Source organism: Oryx dammah, unplaced genomic scaffold, assembly GCF_014754425.2.
Source record: "Oryx dammah isolate SB20612 unplaced genomic scaffold, SCBI_Odam_1.1 HiC_scaffold_5, whole genome shotgun sequence".
NCBI lineage: Eukaryota > Metazoa > Chordata > Mammalia > Artiodactyla > Bovidae > Oryx > Oryx dammah.
In genome coordinates, this window is record NW_024070189.1 from 83,820,497 (window position 1) to 83,840,280 (window position 19,784).

The window sequence follows — 19,784 nt, forward strand, 5'->3', positions numbered from 1 at the left end:
GCTCAGGCCTGGAGTGAGTGAGGGGAGTGGCGGCGAGCCAGATCTCCACGCAGGCCTCGCCCTGGGCGCATCTTGCCTAAAACTCCGGAAGCACCTGCGGGATGGACGAGAAAACCGGCCCCATCACCCGCAGGCGCGCTGGGCGGTCAGCGGCTCCAGCATCGCCTCGGGTACCAAGCGCCGCAGGGTAATCAGCCCAGTAGCCCTGCAGCATCTCGCGAGATCTCGCCGTCTGAGCCCCGTACTGCGAGCTCAGAACTTAAAAAAAAAAAAAAAAAAAGGCGAGCGGGCGACATCCCTCGGAGCCGCCGCCGTGGTGGCAGCTGGCGCCTGAGCATCAGCGGTCGGCGTGCGCCGAGGCAGGGCCCGTGCGCCCCTTCTCCAGCCGGCTCGGGCTGGGCGCCGTCCGCAGCTGGTCAGCCGTGGCCTGGGTGCCGGCCCACTGACGCGCGGCCCCAGGGGCGGGGAGGAAGGGAGGAGGCCGGGGGCCAGCTCCTCTCCGCCGCAGAGTGGGGCGGGGGAAGGAGGTGGAGGGGTGGGAGGAGGGCGACGGAAGAGGAGGTAGCCGCGCAGAGATCTTCCCGGCGACGGCGGCTGGCGGCCGCTCCCCGATCACACTGCTCGTGCTGCCGGAGGCCCGGCTCGGACTGGCCGGACGCGATTCCTGCGTGGAGCCGCGCAGAAGCCGAGACCCGCCGGGAACCGAGGGAGCCTCTGCCGCGCGCCTCTGCCGGTCCGCGGGTGGGCGGGCTGAGGGGCGGAGGAGCCGCGGGCCCCGCCTCCCGCGTGCTGGTGCCGGAGCCGCCACCGCCGCGGCCCCGCCGAGGCTTTAAACAGCGGGGCCCGCCCCGCGCCCGCCACACTCGCGCGCAGACTCGGCCGCCGGAGGCGTTCGTGCCGGCTCGGGCTAGCGGCGGCGAGCGCGCGGCTGGGAGTGCGACTCCCCCACCTGGCGTTGCGGCCGCTACCACCGCCGGCCGGGGGCGCGGAGGGCGTGCAGCCCGCGAGGTCCGCCAGGTTCTCCGGGTCCGCCGGGGGTCGGGCGGCGATGGAACCGGGGCCCACGGCGCCCTCCTCCGGCGCCCCGAGGCTGGCCGGGGCTGGGGAGACGCCTCCAGCCGCCCCGCTGGCCGCCGCCGGGATGGACCTGCCCGGCACAGCCGTGCCCTCAGTGCCAGAGGATGCTGCAGCTGTGAGCCGTGGCGGCGGTGGGGTCCGCGGGGAGGGCGCCGCGGCGGCCGGCGACGGGCTGGGCAGACCCCTGGGGCCCACCCCGAGCCAGAGCCGCTTCCAGGTGGATCTGGTTTCCGAGAATGCCGGGCGGGCGGCGGCGGCGGCGGCTAGCGCTGGAGCGGGAGGCAAGGAGACCCCGGCGGACGGGAAAGCCAGCGTCGAAAGCGCGCAGGCTAAGGCCAGCGAGGAAGCCAAGGGCCGCTTCCGCGTGAACTTCGTGGACCCGGCTGCCTCTTCGTCGGCGGACGAGAGCGTGTCTGATGCGGCAGGGATCGGAGGCGACGGGCCCAACGTGAGCTTCCACAACGGCGGGGACACGGTGCTGAGCGAGGGGAGCAGCTTGCACTCGGGCGGCGGCGGCAGCGGGCACCACCAGCACTACTACTATGACACCCACACCAACACCTACTACCTGCGCACCTTCGGCCACAACACTATGGACGCCGTGCCCAGGATCGACCACTATCGGCACACGGCAGCGCAGCTAGGAGAGAAGCTGCTCCGGCCCAGCCTGGCGGAGCTCCACGACGAGTTGGAAAAGGTGAGCTCTCCCGGCCCTCTCCCTGCAGCCCTCCCCTCCTCCCGAGCCTCTGGTTCACGCTGACCGCGGGACACAGCCGCCGGCTCTCCACGGGTAAGGCGGCGGGATTGGACGTGCACGACTCGCTGGCATCTCTGGATTCAGCTGTCAAGGGTGGAATTGCAGAGGAATGTAACTTAATATCTTGAAAGTTTGCAGCGGGTTAGGCTAGTTACGTGATACAGGAGAGGCTGCTTTTAGCAACCTTCCCCATCCAGTTGTATATCTAGTTATGCTTTTTTTTTTTTTCTTACCCACGCTTACCAATTACCATCCCTCGGAATGACAGTTGTGCTTTTAGGTCCGGACAAGGGAATGTGCAGGAGGTTTAGTTGAGGACATCTCTCAGGAGAGAGTGGAGAGAACCTACCATCCGTGCCTTTTTTTAAAGGTTGTATTGTATAGCTTCTGTATACCCATTAGGGCTCCCAAGAGTGGGAACGTTAGTGTTTGAAGGGAAAGCCTTAGCAGTGTGTTTGTGATCTATGAATTATTAAAGCTCTGTACCTGCAATCTTGAATGTCCAAAGATCATAGAAATCTTAAATCTTGGGACAAGCTGTTCCTGATAATAGCATAAATCCACCTTTTATAATGTAAACCTTTTGGAAGAGGGTCACATCAAAAGGGGGGTGGAGTGGGCAGAGTCTAAAAGAGGGAGAGGGAGAGAAAAACGGGAGACTTGTTTTTTTCTGTGGAGGATGTCTATTTAGAAAAGACCTTTTGGGGTCTTGCGTAAGTAGTTACACTTTGTGAACAGAAAGCCATCCCTATAAACTATTGATTTCTGTAATTCTATTTTTTATGACCCCATAAGACTTTTTATTTCTTCAGGGTACAAAATCGTTCTTTTGACGACATTGATGCTTTTGAGATTTGATTAATAATTAACTTCTTTTATAACTTGGATTACTTGAAGTCTGCCTTTACAAGTGTATAATGACTACATTGATGGAATTTGTGAATGCTAAGAGTTAGTAGTACCATGTAGATTGATGTGATCATAGTGTCGAAAAGTTGAAATAGAAATACAAAGAGTTTGTAATTTCTTTTGGATATGATTATTTGATCTCATACAGTCATTTTATACAAGATTACACCTGCCCCAGTGTTTGAAAATGTGACATAATATTCATTGAGATAATTACTGGGATCCCAACCCTTACAGAGTATCGATTGTTTAAAAGCCTGGCATCATTTAACTTTGGGTAATAGTACTCCTTTCATTCCGTTATGGTATTTTGTCATTTCAGAAGAAAACATTTTTTAAAAAACATTGTATTCATATTTCTGTTGTTTCTCTCAAATCTATTCTTTTTTTCAAAATTCCTGATATATTGTAGCTGGTAATTTCCCTTTTCTTAGAGCATTTTTATGATTGAAAATACTGTATAGATATTTTCAGATTTATTTCATCAAAGCCCTTAGTTGAGTAGTAAAACAGTCTATATTTATGCGTAAGTCTTAAAGGCTTTTTTTATTGAAGGATATTATTATATACCTTGATCTTGTATGCTTCCTGGGGAAGTTTTTGTTATTTTAAATTACACTCTCTAAATAGCAAATCACTTCTAGTTCTCCCAAAATTTCAGGGTTTTGTTTGGTGTTTTTGGTCCGCTCACAATGTATGAGAAAGAACACTGGCATTGTTTAGATGTGCAGTAGTTGAAGAAGTCACCTGGCCTGTCAACCTCAGCTTCCTCATCTTTCAGAGTTCTTTTGAAGATTAGAGAAAAAAATGTACACAAAGGCCCTTGTTAAGTACCAGCAAAATAATGGCTAGTGTAGTTACTATTTCAGTCTTATATTGGCCCTTCATAAAGTAAATAGTTAGGAACTTCCCTGGTGGTCCAGTGATTAGGACTCTGGACTTCCAATGCATGGGGCAGGACTTCAATCCCTGCTCAGGGACCTAAGATCTCCTATGTTGTATGCTGCAGGAAAAGAAAAAAAAAATTTTTTTAAGTACATAGTTAAGCTTTAGGACTTCTTTTAAGATTCTCTTAATCTCTACAATTTTCAATGAATGTCGTAACTAAAATGTTACGTTCAGAGTTTCATTTTTGCAGCATGTGGTATAATAAGTTCTTTGTAGTTTTTTACCTTTTACTAAGTGGCAACCCACTCCAGTGTTCTTACCTAGAGAATCCCAGGGACGGGGGAGCCTGGTGGGCTGCTGTCTGTGGGGTCGCACAGAGTCGGATACGACTGAAGTGACTTAGCAGCAGCAGCAGCAGCAGCATTCAGGTCCTTTATGGGCAGTGAAAAGGTTTATTAGGTTAGGTAAGTACAGAACCTCATCTTGAAGATACTTTTGTTTAGAAATTAGCAAACAGATTAAAGAGACGTGTCATGTTAAGGAGTACCAGTCTGGCCATAGATAATCTGCTATTGAAGGAGGGCAGGGTGAGGCTGATAGTACAGGTTGGCAAGATTCCCAGATGTTGTTCTTCACTTTTTAGATTGACTTTTACTCATTAAAATCTTTTCTATTGCTTGTAGCCCTAGATGAAATCATAGCGCTCAGAATTCTATAGCGTTTAATCCTAGCTCTTGATTGACTGTCATAGAGTCTGCTCAGGTCACTGAGTTCTTCATTATCTACCATGGGTCTAAGTCTGTGCTGGGAACTATGGAAGAATAAAAAAAGGTAAAAGAAAAGCACTCCAGGAACTTGTTGGGGGAAAGGACTACACTGTCCTCCTACACTTGAGTTCCTTTCTTGGCCTAGCACTGTGACGTTGTAAAGCATTTTGCCCAAAAATCCAGCTGAAGAGGAGTAGTTAAATAATCAAGGTGCATCTTGCTGTGTTACACAGCCATTCTAGGGCCAGGACTCAGGAGTCCTCCATTTACCAAATGTTTATCAGGGAGAAGAGTTTCGTAGGTGTAGGTCACGTGACTGTGGCACTATGGAGCGATGCAGCGATTAGCAAGATAGATACTGACTAAATGCCACCCCACTCCAGGACTCTTGCCTGGAGAATCCCAAGGATGGAGGAGCCCAGTAGGCTGCAGTCCATGGGGTCGCAAAGAGTCGGACACGACTGAGCGACTTCACTTCACGTCACTTCTGTCATACTCTAGTAAGTGGTAAGCATACATTAACCAAACAAATAATGTAATTAAATGCCACCTCCGCCGGTGCTGTGAAAGAGGAGTATAGAATGTTGATGAAGATATAATAGGTCCTAATTTTAGTTAGGTTTGGGGAGGCCTTTTTCATAAAGTGTGACACTGAAGCTGAAACTTAAAGGCTAAGCTGATGATAGAGCAGAACAACATGCGAGGTCAAAGGAACAAAATCTGTGAAGATAGGAGAGTGGTGTGTTCAAAGAACTATAAGGAGGCCAATATAAGATTTGTTTATAAAGGTAGTGAAAAGTGATTGATTTTGTGTGACATAGCAACGTGAACTGTTTTAACATCTTTTGATTGCTGGATGAAGGGATTGGCAGGAGGGAGAACAGAAGCAGCTTTTGCTGTGGTCTCATTATAAATAATAAGGGTTGGGGGCAGAATGAGTGGGATGTACGTGGATTGGATATGGGCATGAAAGAGAAGCTGACTCCTAGATTTTGGACCTGAGCAGCTGAATACATGGTACTTTGCTTAAGATGGGATACTGGAGAAGGAACATTGATTTGGGGAGGAAAGAAAGAATGCTTTTTGAGTAGCTTGTAAGACATCTTAGTCCAAGAGTCATTTTGAGGGAGAAGGGCAGAATATATATGTATATGAAATATATGTGTGTATGTGTATATACATATGTGCATATGTACTGATGGTCTAAAGCCATGCATGAAGTTACTTGGGAAAGTGGGTAGATAAGAGAATGAAACAGGTCTGGGCTTCGACTTGGGGAATGCCTAGAGGTCTACTGGAGATTGTGGAGACACTGGCAAAGGAAATAAAGAAGGAGCTCTTAGGCTGGTGAGAAATAGCCAGGAGAGCAGTGTCAGGGAAGCTGAGAGAAAATAATTTTAAAAAGGACAGAAAGTCTTCAAAGCTGATGCCAATAATTGATTTTTTTTTTTAAAGAATAAAACTGACGTAGTGATTCCTGCCCCTATAAGAAGAAATTAAAAAGTAGATGGTAAATAAAGAAATAAGTATTTGATAGACAATTTCAACGTGTATGATAGAAAACATCAGATGTGGAAAAATGTCTCATGTTTCACTAAGCATGTTGGTTTTTTCATTTAATTCCTAAGAAGTCTTAGACACATTTTACTCATGATAAAATGGGCTCATAGAACCTGAAGAAATCCTTAATACCACTGTCATAGAAAGTGGTACAGATGAAATTCACACCCAGGTTTTTTTTTTTTTTTTTTTTTTTACTGTTGCCAGGACGTAGCTCCTCTTTCTTATTGTTTCTTCTTCCTCTGTATTCCCTGGGCCTGCTCTGAGATGGCAGGGATGTTGAGGGGGACATGTTGGGGGTTGCCAACATCACTCTTCTATCTTGACCTGAGAGTGAAATGGTTACATAGCCGAAAGAAGAGAGGAGGAGTTATTAACTAATGTGACTGTCTCTTTCACTAGGGCCTGAGCTGGTATCTCATTCATCTCTGGAGAGAGAATAGTTAGTTAATAAAGATTTGTTTGTTGAGTATATCAGGGTGATAAGTTCCTCCCACTTAACAAGGACTTTAAACAAGTGTAGCTACCGCTCTAAGTGGGTTGTGTTGAGTCTTGGACAAGAAATTCCACACACTGCTAATCATATCAGTACAGAGCTTGAGTTTTGGAAGATCACCCAGGAAGAAGAAGAATGGGTCAAATCCCTCGGGATAGGGAGTAGAGTAGGTCCAGGTTGAGTAGAGGTGGGACCTTGATCAGAAATATGTGTGTGTGGCACAAACTTGGACTGTTTCATAATTTTGCCAGAGGCCCCACCCTCTGAGGGCTTCCCTTGTGCCTCAGCTGGTAAAGAATCCACCTGCAATGTGGGAGACCTGGGTTAGATCCCTGGGTTGGGAAGATCCCCTGAAGAAAGGAAAGGCTACCCACTCTAGTATTCTGGCCTGGAGAATTCAACTGAGCGACTTTTTAGTTCAGTTCAGTTCAGTTGCTCAGTCGTGTCCGACTCTTTGCGACCCCATGCATCGCAGCACACCAGGCCTCCCTGTCCATCACCACCTCCCGGAGTTCACCCAAACTCACGTCCGTCGAGTCGGTGATGCCATCCAGCCACTCATCCTCTGTCGTCCCCTTCTCCTGCTCCCAGCCCCTCCTAGCATCAGAGTCTTTTCCAATGAGTCAACTCTTCGCATGAGGTGGCCAAAGTATTGGAGTTTCAGCTTCAGCATCAGTCCTTCCAATGAACACCCAGGACTGATCTCCTTTAGGATGGACTTTTACCACCCTCTAAACGAGAGCCACCAGAGCTGAAGTCTGGTTTACCCATAAAACTGTACACATTCTCCAAGTATACACCAACTGACTGCCTGGGAAGAAGGAAAGATAAATTTGAGGTTTAAAATGTGGCAAAAAATCTGTGTACTGCTTTTGTAATCAATGTCTTCATGTGTTTGTGTTCACACTTGCATTCCCAATCTTGTTAGACCAGAGTTTAAAGGACCAAAAGAGTTTCTTGGTTCTTATGTATTGAGTGTGTTCATTTTCACTAATTTGTTTATTACATGTTTCATATGTGCTTGTAAAGTCTGTGGTACTAATCAGATTGGCTCCATGCTGAAGTGAAATGAATATGAATTTTTTAGTTATTCAGAAAGTCTTGATTGAGCACCAGTAATGGCCCTGTTCTGAGTGCTGAGGATACCGCAGTGAGCACAAAAGAATTGTAGAGCTTTTATCTTAGTGGTAGGAGAAGTAAGCCAGTAAGTGCTATATAACTGCTGTGAAGAAAATGAAAGGTAGATAGATGGTAATGGCTGGGGTGGTGCTGTTTTAGGTAAGTTAGAGAAGCCCTCTCTGACTTGAGCAGTCGCTGCTGCTGCTGCTCCTGCTGCTGCTGCTGCTCCTGCTGCTGCTAGGTCGCTTCAGTCGTGTCCGACTCTGTAACCCTATAGACGGCAGCCCACCAGGCTCCCCCGTCCCTGGGATTCTCCAGGCAAGAGCACTGGAGTGGGTTGCCATTTCCTTCTCCAATGCATGAAAGTGAAAAGTGAAAGTGAAGTTGCTCAGTCGTGTCTGACTCTTAGTGACCCCATGGACTGCAGCCTACCAGGCTCTTCCGTCCATGGGATTTTCCAGGCAAGAGTACTGGAGTGGGTTGCTATTTCCTTCTCCACGAGCAGTCACTAGACAGGAACTAACGATCAGTCCATGCAAATACCTTGGGAGAAGAATCGGCAGAGGACTGCAAACACCAGGACCTTGAGATAGGAGTGTGCCTGAGGTGTGCTTGACATGACTGAGAAACAAGGGACCAACAAGACTGGGGTGACCAGCAGGAGAGTGATAGGGGAGGCTGGAACAGTAGTGAAGAGCAACAGTGTAGAACCTGGTAGATCATGATGAAGACTTAGAATTTTACCCTGAGTGATGTAGGGAGTCATGGAAAGCTCTGAGCACAGACTTGACATGACCTGACTTAACATTTGTAAAACATCACTCTCATTGCTGTGTGGGGAGTATCCCATCAGCACGTAAGAGTGGAAGCTGGGAAACCAGTTAGCAGTGTTTTAGTTATGATGATGATGACCATTATGAAGGTGATAGTGTTTGATATGATGACAGGTGTTTAAATGCTGAGTATATTTAAAAGGTGAAATTGTTGAGATTAGCAACTGTTTGAGTGAGGAGTTTTCCCTTGTTGAGAATAGAATCAATGTTTATGAAGAGGTGAGAGACTGGGAAGAGCCAGTTTGGTAAGTGGACTCAAGAGTTGGGTTTCAGCCCACAAGTTAGTTCTATAATGGGGCAAACAGTTATAAAATTGCAGCTAATCGTTTGTGAAGTAATAGAACCTAAGAAAATGGGTTTTAATTTCTAACATAAAAATGTGTTTTTATGAGAACTGGTAGTTTTTCAAAGAGTATAAGTGGGGAACTAGTGAGTTGACTCTGCAAAGTGAAGGAGTGAGGGATGGACAAGGAAAACTAGTTAACTACCGAAGTTAAAAACATATCAATGGTTTCCCATTAAATATTAAATTTATCATCTGCCATTGGCTTTATTATCATTCCATTTTTCACTAGAACCTGTAATAGTGCTTTCCTAAAGCTATTAAGAAAGATCCGTATAGTCAAAGCTATGGTTTTTCCAGTAGACATGTATGGATGTGAAAGTTGGACCATAAAGAAGGGTGGGCCCAAAGAATTGATTGTTTTTGACCCTTGGTGTTGGAGAAGGCTCTTGAGAGTCCCTTGGACTGCAAGGAGATCAAACCAGTCAATCCCCTGAATATTCATTGGAAGGACTGATGCTGAAGCTCCAGTACTTTGGTCACCTGATGCAAAGAGCTGACTGATTAGAAAAGACGCTGATGCTGGGAAAGATTGAAGGCAGGAGGAGAAGGGGATGACCGACAGAGGATGAAATGGTTGGATGGCATCACTGACTCAATGGACATGAGTTTGAGCAAGCTTCAGGAGATGGTGAAGGACAGCGAAGCCTGGGGTACCGCTGTCCATGGGGTGGCAAAGAGTCAGACACAACTGAGCGACTGACAACAACAACAAAGCTATTATGGTAAAGAACCTGCCTGCCAGGGCAGGAGACATAAGAGACATGGGTCCGATCCCTGGGTCAGGGAGATCCCCTGGAGCAGGGCATGGACAGAGGAGATTAGAAAATCCCATGGACCTAGGAGCCTGGTGGGCTATAGTCCATAGGGTCGCACAGAGTGAGACATGATTGAAGCAACTTAGCACAAAGCTGTTATGAAAAACTTAAAGCCCATAGAGAGCTTGGGGACTTCTGATTAGAAGAAGAGGGAAGTCTGAAAGGCAAACATAGCTGGTGGAATCTCATCTCAATGTAGAAGCTGGTTGTGGCTGGTGTAGTCGTAGTACCCTTGTACTCAGAAATTTCTCTGTCTGAAATTTTCGCTATGCAGTTCCTGAGCACTGACAAACTGGCTATTTATCTAGAGTAAGCATACTAGGAACCTCTGGGTGGTTCTTTGTTGGGTCGGTGTGAATTGGTTCCTTCAGTGACGTAGTTTCTAACAGTTTAGTGTGTGAGTCATTTTGGAGCCGTATTGCAGGTAGGTGGTTTGGAAGACAAGCTCCATTAGAGTGAGACTTAAAGGAACTATGAGGATCCTGGCCATCTGCTGTACCATGACTTTTACCCCATCATTTCACCTAAATAGTTCTTGTTAAAAGTCACCAGTGAGCTCCTTCATCCTTATCACTAATTCCAGCAAACCCTTTTTCTCAGTAGCCGTCAGCCTTCCAGCAGCATTTGATATTCTTTTGAAGTCTTCTTGACACTTCCTTGGCTTCTGTAACACCACTCTCTTAATTTTCCTTTTCCCTCTCTGGCTTTTTCAACCCAGAGTCTTCTGCAGTCTCCTTTGTCTCTAAACTGGCCATCTTCTAGGCTTGCTTCTGGCTTGCTTTCTTCCTTTGTCATCTTCTCTCTGTATATCACCTTTCAGTATCACCTGAAGGCTAATTACTCCCCGGATTTTGTCTCTTACTAATTAATATGCGCTTTCTGAGTCCTGGGCATCCAGTGCCTGCTAGACATTTTTGCTTCACGTCTAAAAACACCCCACACTCACAAACTTATATCTCTCCCTCTGCCTCCCAAAACAAAACCGCCCAGGCGCTCTTGCAGTGTGTCCTGTGTTTCTGAACGGTACTGCCATTCATCACATTGCACGAGTGAGAAGACTGAGTCATCCCTGACACTTTTCCTTCTCTCTCTGTATATCCAGGTCATCACCAAGTTCTTTGCCTCATCTTTATTTTCTAAATATGATTTTCATCCTCACTGCTGCCATCCTAGACGACTGCAGCATGTCCCTCTCCAGCAGCCTTTTATGGCTTCCTCTTACTCACTGTGCCGTGTCGTTATTGTGCCCAGAGTGATCCTTTTAAAACAAAATTGACCATGTTATTCCTTGGCTTAAAACTAGCCCTGCATTGTCTAGCTCTGGGCTACATCCTCTTACATGTTTCGGTTCTTAACAGCACAGTATTTTCTTTGGCCATTGGGCCTTTGTAGTATGTAATAGGATCCAGGAAATCTTCCTCCTTTCTCCCCCATGCCACACTGATAAAACTTTTCAGTCTTAAAGTTTCACTTCAGTCCTTATTTCCTGGGAGAGGAAGCCTTTAACCTCCAGTCTAGGACAAATCTCTTTTCTCTTGGAGCACTTATTTCAATTAGAGGGAGTGTGAGTGTGTTAAGATGGTTATTTGAGTCAACTTGAGTTGACTTCAAGCTCCATGAGAAGCAGACTATGTCTTTGGCTGTTGATCGTTATGTCCCTACTACATAGCAGATCCTGTCAGTACATGTTGAATAATAGAACTGTTTTTTTGTTTTTTTATAAATTAATGTTGCAGAAGAATCTTAAACTTTTATGTTCCTTATATTGTCATCTAGAATTTATAAAGGACATTTGACAGCCATGTGGCCCCCGTTGGCACATGAAAGAGCTAAGTGACCTACCTGTCCAAAATCATAAGACCCATAACTGGCAGAGACAAGGCTGGAACTTGCCACAACCATTTTAACTCCCAGTTAATTCCAGTGTCCCACAGTTTAATACTATACAAGTCTTGCTATTTCAGTGGTTTGTTTCTTTTTAAAATACCCATGGCAGTTGTTTTTTAGTTCATTGAAAATAAAGTAGAAAAGGTTTGGACTCCTCAGTTTCACAGTGTGGATAGATCTTTTCCCAGTAGAAAATTCTTTTCAAAAAATTTTAAGAAAGTTTCTTATAAAAGGACTCAGTAAGTTTTTTTTTTTTTTTTCCCCATTTCTTCTGCCTTTCTTATCTGTATTTCCCAAAAGTGGGATGTAATTTTTATGATCTGGGCTTTCACTTTTCAATACTATAACCGCTAGTCACATTTGGCTGTTAAACTGAGTTTAAACTAAAGTTAAAAATACGCTTACTTGAGCCATATTTACATTTCCAAAGCACTCTTAACTCACATTTCTGCATTTGGTCTTCCAGTCTGTCTTTGGAGGAGGTGGGTTTTCAGAAGGTCTTGGAGTAGCAGTTATATTTTGCAAGGTTGTGGTTTTCCTAAGCCTTTAACTAACACTTGGTGAGGCTACATCTCTTTGAAACTAGCTTTCTGTCTCCCTTTCCTTTTGTTTGGACCAATGATTCCCAAATTTTAAGACTTACCTGGAAAAAAATTACTCCTCCCTCCCAAAGAATATGTCTTAGACAGATTTTGGTTATCATTGTGACAGTAGTACATTGTTGTGGGTTTTTTTTTTTTGATATGCTGAGTGTCAATTATGAAACATCCTAATATAGGAATCTAACTATCAAAGATCTGGATTTAACTCTTAGATAGGTGTATTGTTTTTCAGTTGCTTAGCTGTGTCCAACTCTGCGACCCCATAGATTGCAGCACGCCAGGCTTCCCTGTCCTTCCCATTTCCCAGAGCTTGCTTAAATTCATGTCCATTGTGTCAGTGATGCCATCCAACCATTTCATCCTCTGTTGCCCCTTCTCCTCCTGCCCTCAATCTTTTCTAGCATCAGCGTCTTTCCAGTGAGTCAGCCCTTCGCATCAGGTGGCCAAAGTACTGGAGCTTCAGCATCAGTCCTTCCAATGTATATTAAGGATTGATTTCCTAAAGGATTGACTGGCTTGATATCCTTGCTGTCCAAGAGACTCTCAAGAATCTTCTCTAACACCACAGTTCAAAAGCATCAATTCTTCAGTGCTCAGCCTTCTTTATGGTCCCATCTCACATCCGTACATGACTACTGGAAAAATAGCTTTGACTGTACGGACCTTTGTAGGCAAAGTGATGTCTCTGCTTTTTAATATGCTATCTAGGTTTGTCATGGCTTTTCCAAGGAGCAAGCATCTTTTAATTCCATGGCTGCAGTCACCATCTGCAGTGACTTTGGAGTCCAAGGAAATAAAGCTTGTCACTGTTTCCATTTTTTCCCCCATCTGTTTGCCATGAAATGATGGGACTGGATGCCATGATCTTAATTTTTTGAATGTTGAGTTTTAAGCCAGCTTTTTCGCCTTCATCAAGATGCTCTTTAGTTCCTCTTCTCTTTCTGTCATCTGATCTTGTTTTCAGTTTCTCCTAGTTTTTTTTTTTTTCCATATGTAGTTAGTTGATTGTCAGTCAAGTCTTTAAATCTTGCCTTTTCCACTTAATACTTGGATGATCTTTAGAAAGAGTACTTGCCACCTCAGGTCCTCAATTTTCTTCTGTAGAAAATGGGAAAGACGTTAATTCATAGTGAGAAATAGCATATATTCATGTAAGAAATATGTGAGCTACTAAGTGCATACTGTGTACCAAATGAAGTTTTTGTTATCACGTGTTTCTCCATGTTTATTGCTTTTCTAATATTACATATTTAGGATGTCACTAAGTAGAATGTTTATATCCTTGACAACTTCTGGTTCTCCTTATTTTAAAAATAAAACAATTTGAAATGTAAATGATACAGTTGTATCTTCCAGTATCACTTAGTAAGTTTTCTGGTACCTTGAATTAAAATGTTCTTTTAAGCTATAGTTTGTTGACATTAGCAGGTTGTATGGAACTTGAAATGATATATAAATTAAAGTATTCTTAATGCATTTTGTTGTAACTCAGTCTTGAACAAGATGGGCTAGGTAGAGGACTGAATTCTTTGACTGTAATCAGCAGTTCTGACTTGGTTCATTGTAAAGTCACATGGTCACAGCATCCACTTTTATCTGTGGCACTTGAGTTTTGAGCTCTGCATTAATGCCACTGGATATTAATAGACCATTGTTAGCCAGAGCAGATTGGATTCCTGTAAAACAATACTTTGTTTTGAGAGCATAGTCTGTATGGGGGCCATTACACTGAACACACCAATCACCGACAGCACGGATAGGAAATGCTGGTAGCTCTGGGATGATATCATTGGCTAGCGCTTCATGAAAGAATGGTTAGAATAAGCCCAGCCACTTTGACATCTATATTTGCATATGTATGCATCCATTTGTAGATACTGATTTGGCTTTGCTTCATGCTATTAATTTTAACACTTTAGCTTACTTTAGTATTAAGTAGATGCCATTGAAGTGTATGAGAAATTTTTATCTAAAGTATCTTTATGAATGCTTTAGTTCAAAAGTTTGTTTTTACAATTTAAATAGCATTCTTTTTGTGAATTTTAACTTTCTTGAAGTATAATTTTTTTAAATCAGTAATAAGCTGCTTGTAAAGAAAGTAGTGAATTCTCTTACACTAACCGTACCCTGAAGTGAAGATTTCCCACTCCTCTTTCTGTCATTAACAATGATTTAATTTGCTTAAATAAAGCTGGGCCCAGAAGTCTTGTTTCTGTTCTCTTATTGTGCAGTGTAATATTAACCCTTGCTAGCCCTGCTCTAACGGAGAAGGCAATGGCAACCTACTCCAGTACTCTAGCCTGGAAAATCCCATGGACGGAGGAGCCTGGTAGGCTGTAGTCCATGGGGTCTCTAAGAGTCGGACACTTACTGAGTGACTTCACTTTCACTTTTCACTTTCATGCATTGGAGAAGGAAATGGCAACCCACTCGTGTTCTGGCCTGAAGAATCCCAGGGATTGGTGGAGCCTGGTGGGCTGCCATCTGTGGGGTCGCACAGAGTCAGACACGACTGAAGCAACTTAGCAGCAGCAGCAGCAGCCCTGCTCTAAAGTGCTTATCAGTTGCCACTAAAGCAAGCAACACAGGGAGGAAGCGCTCATTTATTAAAGGCATTTTAAACAGCAGGGACAGTACAAAGCATTTCTAGTAGCGGGGTCACTTCAGAGCCGGTTCTTCACGCTGTACCCTGTTGACGTGCTGATGGTAGAGGCTATCATCCTTGAGCACGATTCAGCATGGAGGTGCCATATTTGTACATATAGGTCATGTTTTTGTTTATTCTTCCAAAGGTAATCTTAAACTGTCAATATTATAAGAAGCAGTGTAGTGGAGTCTAGATTAATAATGTTTTGCAGTATTTATTTTTATGTATTTGTTCAACATCTAGTTATTTAAACTTACCCATGGGCAGTTGCAATAATACATCACTTGTTTGTTGTCCATAATAATAGCCAAAATTTATCAACCGCTTACTTTTAATGTCAGACAATGTACCAAGTAATTAATACATTTTCTTTTTTAACCTTTTAAAGGTCTTTTAAAAATTGTGAAATATAGCAAAGAAAAAACATAAAGTCTATGTGTAATTCAATCAAAGGATAAACCATTGCTAGCACCCCAGAAACCCTCTGTGTACCCAGCTCTAATCTTCCTGTGCCAAAAGTAACCACTGTCCTAACTTAATGGTGATTATTTCTTTGGGTCTGGGTCTTGGTCTTTCTTTGTTTTTTTTTGTTTTTTTAATGTCTTTTGTCACCTTTATTCCTGGAGACCATTAGTCTAGCTTTGCCTGCTTTAAAACTCTGTGGAATCCTATGGTTCTTTTTTATCTGTCATCTTTTGCTCACTGTGTGTATTTATAATTCATTCGTTTGTACTCCTGATTATCCCTCATTATATGACATGCTGCTGTTCTGTAGCTGTGGATGTTTGAGATTGTTTCTGGTCCTTGGCACTTGTTAACAATGCTGACATGAACATTTTAATATGTGTCCTGCTTCATTTAAGTGTTGTTTATCTATAGGAATGTTTCTAGGAGTAGATTTGCTGGATGAAAAGGTGTGCATTTTTTTCAGCTTACAAAGGTAATGCCCAAACTGTTTTTCCAAACTTGTGTACCACTTTATATTCCCACTAGCAGTATGTGAGAGTTTTTTGTGTTCTGTATAGTCACGTTTTCTCACTTTATCTTCTCAAACATTGTGGGATCGGTAATACAATCTCCGTTTTACAGATGTGGAAACTGAGAGCCAGAGGCGTTAACTTGCCAGAGTTTCACATAGCTAATGAGTAGCAGAGCTGGGTTTTGAACCTGGATCTGACTCAGGACATACAATTTTACTTGTTACTATTTCAGGACATTATTTGGAAAACAGGGATTGCCCATAAAGGCCCATAGAGGCTCAATACTTATTCTCTCTGTTTTTGATTAAAAATGTCAGGGAAATCCATTTTAATTTATTTTGAAGGAGTAGAGGTAGATGCTTAGATAACAAGAGCTGAATAAATAAATTACCGAGTGTGATATAAGCTATGAAGAAAATAAAAGGGGCACCGCTGAGAAGAAACTATATGTTGGGTGATCTGGGAAGGAGGCTGCATTTGAGCGAGGACCTAAAGGTTGAGAAGGAGCCAGCCATTTTCAAAGTGTGTTAAAAACAGAGGGAATAGCAAGCAAAAAGTTCCCCAGGAGGAAATACTTTAAAACCAACATTTCAGCAATAAAGCAGTGTTATATCAAATTAAATATTTAGAAGTCTTTCAGTAATTTCCTAACTTTAAAGGATAGGATTTTGAGGATGTACAAAAAAGTTAAAGAAAAATTATTAGGAATAGTAAAGTCTATAATTGTAAAAATATAGAAACTTTACTTCTATTTTTAAAATAAATTTATTTATTTTAATTGGAGGCTAATGACTTTATTGTATTGGTTTTGCCATACGTGAACATGAATCCACCATGGGTGTACACATGTTCCCCATCCTGAACCCCCCTCCCACCTCCCTCCCCAGAAACTTTACTTCTAAAACAGACTAATAATTACCTTTTCTTCAGTTATGTCAAATCTTGCTACGCGTGGACACAAACCACTAATGATAAACTTCAAGAATTCTGTGTGGGTAATTTTATTTTTCAAGCCTTCCAGAAAGGGCATGGATGTGTAGGTGGATTGCCAGGAGTCAAGAGGTTGCAATGATAAATTATATATGGGAGGAGAGAACCTAGAATCACCTTAGTTCAGTTCAGTTCAGTCACTCAGTCGTGTCCGACTCTTTGCGACCCCATGGACTTCCCTGTCCATCACCAACTCCTGGGGCCTACTCAGACTCATGTCCATCATGTCTGTGATGCCATCCAACCATCTCATCCTCTGTCGTCCCTTTCTCCTCCAGGCTTCAGTCTTTTCCAGCATCAGGGTTTTTTCCAGTGAGTAGGTTCGTTGCATCATGTGGCCAAAGTATTGAAGTTTCAGCTTTAGCATCAGTCCTTCCAATGAATATTCAGGACTGATTTCCTCTAGGACTGACAGGTTGGATCTCCTTCAGTCCAAGGGACTCTAAAAGAGTCTTCTCCAACACCACAGTTGAAAAGCATCAATTCTTCGGCGCTCAGCTTTCTTTATAGTCCAACTCTCACATCCATACATGATCACTGGAAAAACCATAGCTTTGACTAGAGGGACCTTTGTTGGTAATGTCTCTGCTTTTTAATATGCTGTCTATGTTGGTCATAACTTTTCTTCCAAGGAATAAGCATCGTTTAATTTCATGGCTGCAGTCACCATCTGCAGTGATTTTGTAGCCTCAAAAAATGAAGTCTGTCACTGTTTCCATTGCTTCCCCATCTATTTGCCATGAAGTGATGGGACCAGATGCCATGATCTTAGTTTTCTGAATGTTGAGTTTTAAGCCAGCTCTTTCACTCTTCTCTTTCACTTTCAACAAGAGGCTCTTTAATTCTTCTTCGCTTTCTGCCATAAGGGTGGTGTCATCTGCATATCTGAGGTTATTGATAGTTCTCCCGGCAATCTTGATTCCAGTTTGTGCTTCATCCAGCCTGGCATTTTGCATGATGTACTCTGCATAGAAGTTAAATAAGCAGGGTGACAATATACAGCCTTGACGTACTCCTTTCCCGATTTGGAACCAGTGTGTTGTTCCATGTCGAGTTCTAACTGTTGCTTCCTGACCTGTATGCAGATTTCCCAGGAGGCATGTCAGGTGATCTGGTAGTCCCATCTCTTGAAGAATTTTCCACAGTTTGTTGTGATCTACACACAGTAGATGTTTTTCTGGAACTCTCTTGCGTTTTCAGTGATCCAGTGGATGTTAGCAGTTTGATCTCTGGTTCCTCTGCCTTTTCTAAATAGCATTAAAAAAAATATTTTGTAATTTTTTTGCTCATTTTTGGCTGCTTTGGGTCTTTATTGCTGTGTGCAGGGTTTTCTTTAGTTGCGGTGAGTGGGGGCTCCTCTCTCCTGGCAGTGCTCGAGCTGCTCCTTGCAGTGGCTTCTGTAGTTGTGGAGAACGGGCTGTAGGGTAAGTGGGCTGCAGTAGTTGCGGCTCCCAAGCTCTAGAGCACAGGCTTAACAGTTGTGCTGCACTGGCTTAGCTGTTCCGAGGCAAGTAGGACCTTCCTGGGTCAGGGATTGAACCCATGTCTTCTGCATTGACGGGTGGATTCTTTACCACAGGGCCTCCAGGGAAGCCCTGACCTAGAGCATTTGATCAAAAGAGGTTGCTAACTTGAGCAGCTAACATGGTTTGTAATTGGAAAAAGAATATCCTAGGTAACATAGAAACCAAATGATTGATTGGTCTGTCTTAACTACCCTGTCTACCACCACAGCATCCAAAAAACCTTCTGAAGTTAAATAACTAATGTAACTATCTTGGACAATTTCATATTTAAACATTTTACATGCCTTCCAGGTGGGTTCTGTCTGTACACTAGCACTTCTTTCTCATAGGTGGTCTCATGCAGCTGTCTGTAGCAGTCTCGTATACACTGTAGACCCTGGGGGAATTTCTGCAAAGCGCAAAGAGATTTTTAAAATATCCCTTCTGCTGTCATGCAGTGCAGAACTACTTCTGTCGTTTTTTACAAGGATTATATCAGAGACCCTTAGCTTCTCTAGGTTGGAAAGCAGAGGAAGGAAGGATGAAGCAAGGTAAGAGTGAAAATAGCTGAGGAATTGGGAAGTATAAGCCGGACAGTTTCTTAAGTTGGGCAATTTGTCTATAGTCCTCTTACTCAAAATAGACAGCTTAAAATAATTCACTTTGGCTCACTCACTGTAATATGTGGAATTCTCCCGTTTAGAAGATTCTCTTCATTGCCACATTAACAGCTGTGTGGCTTGGGTAAGTTAACCTATCAAAAGACTGTTTCCACCTTTGTTAGGTGGAGATTATATCTATCTCTCAAAGATGTTGCAGTTCAGGGAAAGAGTATGTGTAAACATTTAGGGAAGTGTCTGGCACACAGTAGGCTTTCAGTAAATGCTGGCTGTTAGGAAAGGAAGCCAGACAGATAATAGGAGTCCAAATATATAAAACCAAATTATTGCCTAACCTACAAAATCAATTCATATCCAGAGTCAAACTCTTTGAGAGTCATGGGGGAAAAAAAAACCATCCTTTTCTCTGTGATATTTTCCATGTGTGTATGTAGTTATAGGAAATGATAAGAGAATTGCTCAGAAACAGATGAAAATACTGTGTATTTTAACAACTCAGGCAGATTGTTGCACTGTTAAATAGGCTTTTCCTACTTGTTTTTCATTTACTACAAATATTAATTTGGAAGAATTTGAAACTTCTGGAATGGATTAATGTTTCAGTTCTACTTATATGTAATCACCCTTATGCTGGACTTTTGACCTTTTTGGTGGTTGTAGTTAACAGAAATTTTTAGCATTGTCTGCTGCAACCACTGGAGAAGGTTATGGCACCCCACCCCAGTACTCTTGCCTGGAAAATCTTGTGGACGGAGGAGCCTGGTGGGCTGCAGTCCCTGGGGTCTCTTAAGAGTTGGACACGACTGAGCGACTTCACTTTCCACTTTCATGCACTGGAGAAGGAAATGGCAACCCACTCTAGTATCTTGCCTGGAGAATCCCAGGAATGGGGGAGCCTGGTGGGCTGCCGTCTATGGAGTTGCACAGAGTCGGACACAACTGAAGCGACTTAGCAGCCGCAGCAGCCACAGACACATCAATGAATA

General features: G+C 43.7%; 1 protein-coding gene across 2 annotated transcripts in view; it reads left to right on the plus strand.

Moving 5' to 3' along the window:
• Positions 1-862: 862 nt before the first annotated feature.
• Positions 863-19,784, plus strand: part of SLC12A2 (solute carrier family 12 member 2) — a 95,608-nt gene continuing 76,686 nt past the window's right edge. The window contains exon 1 of one of the 2 annotated variants that reach the window (XM_040241762.1): positions 863-1,774. In XM_040241762.1, coding sequence (XP_040097696.1) covers positions 1,049-1,774 — 726 coding nt within the window. In that variant the 5' untranslated portion in view covers positions 863-1,048. The remainder of the gene's footprint in view (positions 1,775-19,784) is intronic. The other variant, XM_040241763.1, reaches the window with a different exon arrangement.